Source organism: Rhinolophus ferrumequinum, chromosome 15, assembly GCF_004115265.2.
Source record: "Rhinolophus ferrumequinum isolate MPI-CBG mRhiFer1 chromosome 15, mRhiFer1_v1.p, whole genome shotgun sequence".
Classification (NCBI taxonomy): domain Eukaryota; kingdom Metazoa; phylum Chordata; class Mammalia; order Chiroptera; family Rhinolophidae; genus Rhinolophus; species Rhinolophus ferrumequinum.
Genome location: NC_046298.1, coordinates 10047652 through 10053754, shown reverse-complemented (window position 1 = coordinate 10053754; position 6103 = coordinate 10047652). Strand labels below are relative to the sequence as shown.

General features: G+C 53.3%; 1 protein-coding gene across 3 annotated transcripts in view; it reads right to left on the bottom strand.

Annotated features, from left to right (window-relative positions):
• Positions 1-3419: 3419 nt before the first annotated feature.
• CCL17 (C-C motif chemokine ligand 17) overlaps positions 3420-6103 on the bottom strand; it is a 22222-nt gene continuing 19538 nt past the window's right edge. For all 3 annotated transcript variants that reach the window (XM_033127944.1, XM_033127945.1, XM_033127946.1), the window contains 3 exons: positions 5737-5832; positions 4243-4360; positions 3420-3691 (listed from right to left, as the gene is read on the bottom strand). In XM_033127944.1, coding sequence (XP_032983835.1) covers positions 3598-3691; positions 4243-4360; positions 5737-5806 — 282 coding nt within the window. In that variant the 5' untranslated portion in view covers positions 5807-5832 and the 3' untranslated portion in view covers positions 3420-3597. The remainder of the gene's footprint in view (positions 3692-4242; positions 4361-5736; positions 5833-6103) is intronic.

The window sequence follows — 6103 nt, the reverse complement described above, 5'->3', positions numbered from 1 at the left end:
AAACAGAACCACAAGATGGTTGAAAGGGGTCTGAAGGCGGGGGCTTCGGAGCTGGAGTGTGGGAGGAAGGAGAGAAGGGAGGCCAAGTGAGGTCACACCTGCTCCAGGCTGAGGACTCCCCTTGAGTTGCAAAATCATGCCCCCACCCCATTATAACAAGCTCCAAGTGCGCAGGCAGGCAGTGGGGCTGAAAGAACTTCACAAGCCTGGTGTGCAGGAAGCACTCTGATTTGGGGGCAGAAGAAGAGAGGCTTTGCTTTCTGCTTTTGCTTTCAGCTGTCTGGTGGGGGCAAGGGAAGCTACACAGGGAACCATTACCAGGTATCAGTCAAGGTGCGGCCAGGTGGGAACTTCCACACTGTTGGGAGGATTGGTTTGGACAGTTACACCCTATAGTGTCAGTTTCAACTGTATATTAGAATCACCTGGTAGCTTCCAAAAAAAAAGAAAAAAACCTATGCCTGGGACCCCTCCTCCCCAAAGACCACTTAAGTCTGTGTTTTGGAATAGAGCTTAGGGTGTCATCACTTTGCAAAGCTTCCCCAGGTAATCCTAAGTGTGTCCACGGTTGAGAACCACTGCCCTAGAGAAATCAATTCTTTTACACGTGCACCAGAAGACAAGCTGGAAATGTCAAGGCAGCACTATTTGTAATAGCAAGAGCCTGGAAATAAACCATATGGCCATTTACAAGAGGATGGATGAATGAGTCGTGTTGACATACGGTGAAAAATGATAGGCTGTAGCTGCAGGTGTACACATCACCATGGGAGAACCTCACAGGACCTGGCGCCACAAAAGCAAGTCACAGAAGAGTGTGTGTGTGAAATCTGTTACCTTTTTTACATGAAGTTCAAAAGTTTAAAAACATGCAAGATGCATCCATTATTCATATATATTCATATATACATGTATAGTGTATATACACACATGTGACAAGCTAAGGGAAATCAAGAAGAAGGATGAAATTCAGGAACGTAGTTGTCTCTGGAGGTTGACGGAAGGGTGCCGGAAACGGGACAAGAGAGCGTTTTTTAAGCGGGATGATGTGTATACAGGTGTTTATGACCGGCTTGTATTTCTTACATATACATCATGTATTTTGTATTTATAAGGCATTTCATTTTTTAAACTAGAAAAACCCACACATAAGACCCTGGGTCTCCAGGAAAATGCCCGGGAACTAAGCCCCCACCTCCCTGATGAGCCTGCAAGGGAGCCTCGCCTGGTGGCTGGTCCCATCACCCGCGTCTCCCACCCGCAGCCCCACTGTCATGCAGGGTGTCATGCGGGGTCTCAGCTCCCGCTCCCCACAGAAGAATGCAAGATATGGTGAGGCCAAAAAGGAACACCCACGGAGCCATAGTTAGGGGAGTCATACCACTATATTCTCGCTGGCTGTGTTGGAGACACAGGAAGCAGGAGCCACACAATCCACAACCTGCTGTCTGCTTTTCTGCCAACCAACCTCACTTGCCAACAGCAATCCGCCGTGCTAACTGCAAGCCGCGCATCTCCGCAATCCGCGCTTGCTAGCTCGGCCACGGCAGTTATATTGGTGGCAAATGGCTAACCGGTAACAGCTGATGGCCATCTAGTCACAGCTGATGACCATCTACTACCCGAGCCAGCACCTTTCCACGTGAGGCCAAGAGCCAGAAAATTCTTTCCGGGACTCTGTCCCCACACCCACCTGCCACCACCACCACCCGCGCCCCAACCCTTTCCAGTCCTCACAGCAGCTCCGTTTATGCATTTATGATATGGGCTTCTGAGGGAGATCTCACCGGGATGGAAATGTTCTGCTGCTTTTAAGACAAGTTTGCAATGCGCTGGATGAAACGCATGTCCTGAATGTCTTGCCAGCTCTGGCCTGCAGGGTGAAGGGGCCACGCCCCAGCCCTTGCTCTCCTTCGCTGTGGCAGGGGCTCATTCTCCCACCTCCATTTTTGAGATCATCCTTCCTCCACCCCTGGCCCAATGGACCCAGACAACATTTTTCCACAAAGAACTCAGACTGGGCTGTCCCCAGGACTCTGGGTCCGAGGCAGTTGTTTGAGGGATATTCCTCGGGATCTGAGCAGGGGAAGAGCCCGATTGTGGCAGAGGGGACACTGGGGTCACAGAGAAGCCAGTTCATCAGCAGCAACAGCTTCATTATTGTTATTACTGTTGTTTTATTCCTGCCCCTACTGCAAAGTGGGCTTGACAACGGGCCACAAGGGGGCAGCAGGAGGCAAAACTTTGCCTGAAAAGAACTGCTGGTCCCTGAAACAATGCAGGTCACAGAATCCTAGGAAGAGAAGGACCCAAGTCTCTGGCCCGAGAGAGGGGCCACGAGCCCACAGCCGGTCAGGAGAGTGAGGCAGAGCTAGAATCTGGAGACTGACTCCCCCTGCGCACCAGGGCTCCAGCCTGAGCTGGGCCTGGACAGAGGGGCCTGAGAGTGATGAGCCATAACCTCCCCATTGCCCTCCTTCTGAGCATGTGGGCTGCGGGGTGCCCAGGGTGGCTCACAGAGTGCCCCACCTATTGGACAGTACTGACAGAACCGCACAGGATTTGTCACATTGACAAAGGGATTGTCACAGGGCAGGCTGCCCTACAGTTCCTAAAAACTGGAGGAATCGGCAGGAAAGAGCTGGAGGAATCAGGGAAGGCTTCCTGGAGGCTGGTTCTGGTGACGCTGGGTGGGATGTCTGTGCTGGGAGGGTGGGGCAGGCTGACTGGAGCCAGAGATGAGGGCTGGGTGCAATGGGAAGTGAAGCTGGCTCAGACCTCAGACAGCCTGGAAGCAGGCAGAGGACGTGGGCCCTGGAAGCCAGCCTGGGATTTGAGCTGGGAGAAGGAGGTGGGCCTTGCAAAGATTCTCTGGGCTGGCTGGACTGCAGTGTGTGGGAAGTGGGCAAGATAGGGAAGGGCCTGCAAGAACCCCCAGGCCAGGGAGCTCCCCAGTGCTCGGCGGAACCTCTACAAGGAAGGGGCCTGGAAACATTTGTGGAATTGGATCAATTGCTTAAGCGGAAGTGTGTCCTCAGCTCTTTTGCAGGGCAAGGGATCACAGATGAGCACAAAGTCTAGTCTGGGAAGAGACTGGAGGACTTCAGGGGCAGACAAGATGGGAGAGAACCCGGATGACCCTTTCCAGAACCCCTTCCTGCCAGTGCAAGGCAGAGAGAAGGGTCTGCTGAGCCTCTTGTCCACTCCTGCCCTGTTTATCCCATGGACCTCCTTAGCCCCACCCCTACCTGGGCCTTTCTCATCAGGCCGCCCCTCACTTGAGTGTGGCCTGCAGCCATGACCCCCTCTAAGCCTCAGTTCCTTTTCTGACCTGGACAGGGCACACCAGATGTCTTCTGAGGGCCTTTTCAGTGTGACATCACGGACAGAGAGAACACACTGACCCAGGCTGAGGGAGAGAGAGTTTAATCTGACCCCTTTCACGCCATGGTTCCAGTTCAGAAAAGGAGACCTAGGATCCTCTTTGTCCTCGTAGGGCCTTCACTGGAACCAAGCAGCTGAGGTTTGGGGTAGCGAATACTGAGGCCTCCAGAAGTTTCCAAATGGTCCAGGGAGAAATCAGGGCACACCACCATGTCACTTCTTGATGTTTTTCAAGTGTTTGACTGCCTTCTTCACCCTCACGTCATTGGGGTCTGAACAGATGGACTTGCCCTGAACAGTTAAAAACCTACACGGAAGGAGAAAACCATCAAGGATGTCAGGGCAGGAAGACCTGCTAGAGCCCTGGGACCAGCCTCACCTGCACTGACCAGGACCTGCTGAAGTCACACGGGGTTAGTGGGAAAGCTGGGACACTGGACTCTGTCCTCAGTGATTCAGGACCCTCCCAGAGAGCCAGGGCGGCAGGACCTTCTGGCGCCAACCTCAGACAGCCTAGCTCACCCACAGCCTGGTAGGGGCCTGGTGCCTGGATCTCTGCTCAGACGGGCTTGGGACCAGGCCAGGGGAAGTGACTACATGGGCTGCAACTGCCTGTGTGACATGGGGCTGTCCCAGTTCTCTCAGGGCCTCGGTGTCCCATAAATCAATGAAGAGGGTGGATCTCGTGGCTGCAGTGTGGGGTGCAGGAACGGCCCTGAGGGTCAAGACCAGGGGGTGGAGGGGACAACGAAGGCCCCACTCTCTCTTCTCCTCTCCCCAGTGGCCCTTCTGGGAGCTCCAGTGTCCTCCTTCTCCCACACTCAGCTCCCAGGAGCAGGGGGTCAGGGGCAGACTTACACGATGGCATCCTTGGGACAGTCCTCTGGGGTCTTGTACCACTGCACCAGCCTTCTGAGAGGAACGGCTCCTTTGTAGTACTTCAGGCAACACTCCCGGCCCACATTGGTAGCTCGAACTACAGAGAAACAAACAGGAACAGGAGTGTCTGTGAGTGGGGGGGGGGGGTACCTGGGTGGGTTTGTGGCTGTGGGGAGGGTCTGTCTGTGCTGGGTCTGTGTGCGCTGATGTATCTGTGGAGGGGAGTCCCCATGTACATGTGTGTGTGTGTCCCCGTGTGTGTTTATGAGGCATAGGGCTGGGTCTGTGTTTTGGGGGTGGTTGTGTCCGTTTCCGTGTGTTGTTGGGGGATTTGTTATGGAGGGGCTGTGAGTGTGTTTCTATGTGGGGAGTATGGGAGGGGCCTGCTCATGTGTCTGTTTGTTGTTGTGTGCACAATCGTATGCATGAGTTCTCCATGTGGACTTTGGGAAGCCCTGGGTGTTTCCAGGTATGTATGTGCATGTATCTGTGTGTGTCTGGGAGGGTTTGTATATGTGTCTGTTGTGAGTGTGTGTCTTCATATGTCTATGTGTGAGTGTGTGTGTGTGTGTGTGTGCGTGTGTGAGTGTCTGTGTGTTTGGGGGAGTCGTGCATGCTTATTTACCGTATAGCTGTGTGTGCACACTCAATACCAGCCCTGAACTGGCACATGTTTACTCTGGGCTGAACCTTTCGCCGCAGCAGCTCACTGAGTCCTCACAGCACACCTGGAGACAGGTGCTATCACTGCCCCATTTTACAGATGATAAAACGAAGGCCTGAGGTGTTGAGACACTTTCCTGGGGCTCAGTTTCCTTGTCTCTGCATGACAACAAATATCCAACACTTGCAAAGCAAACTGGTGACCTGTGGCTTTAGATAATACCATGCTAGCTGTTTTCTAAGAAGCCCTGATTGCCCTCTGACCAGGCTGACTCACTCTCACAGCTGAGCGGCCCCGCTGAGAAGGTAACCTCAGGGACTACAGTTCTGTCACCAGGCAGGTCACTCGCTGGCTTTGTGCCTGATTTCAGTCTTCCTTTCCCAATTGAATGTAAAAACCTCTTTTTTCATATCCTCCGAAAACCTATTCTCCTGCTTTTATGCTGATTCCCTCATGGTATGCAAGACCCACTCATAAGACAGATGCTCACCAATACTTTTGAGAATTGCTCACGTTCCACTGTCAAAACAAGCATAGTCACTGCCTCACAACCACTGCAGTGTGAGACGCGCGCACACTTTCTTCCTCACCAAGCCAATCCCCAAGCACTGGAGCGCCCTTATCTTCTTCTTCCTCGTCCTCGTCCTCGTCCTCAGCTTCATCACTATTTTCCTCTGAATGCCTCCCTCAAAAATCCCATTGTCGCCTGCCTCTCACATCTTTGTAAGAATAAGCGGGGTGCAAATAATACACACATATGTATGTGTGGCTGCTGTGGCCTCAGCGCCCGCCCCCTCCTCTGCTCTCACCTGCATGGGTGTCCTGCAGGGAAGCCGCCAGAAGAAGGGTGACCAGGAGAGTCATCTTCAGCGGGGTCATGGTGCCGGGAGTCCAGGCGAGGCTCTCTGCTCAGGGGAGACAAGGATGAGAGCCAAGTGTGGAGGTGACCTATTTAACCTCTTCGGGGACCTTGTCCCGCCTCCTGTCACCTCCCCCACCCCACATCCTTCCCTAAATAGTAAAGTTCGAAGAATTTGAGATGATTCAGTAGAAGTCCAGGCTTGGAATGTTTGTGGCTTTCCAGAGAATGGGCACTCAACGGGGGACAGAGGTGGGGTATGTGTCCAGGGGCCCCAACGACACACTTCTCCTTTTGCAGGGGACATTTCTTGTTCC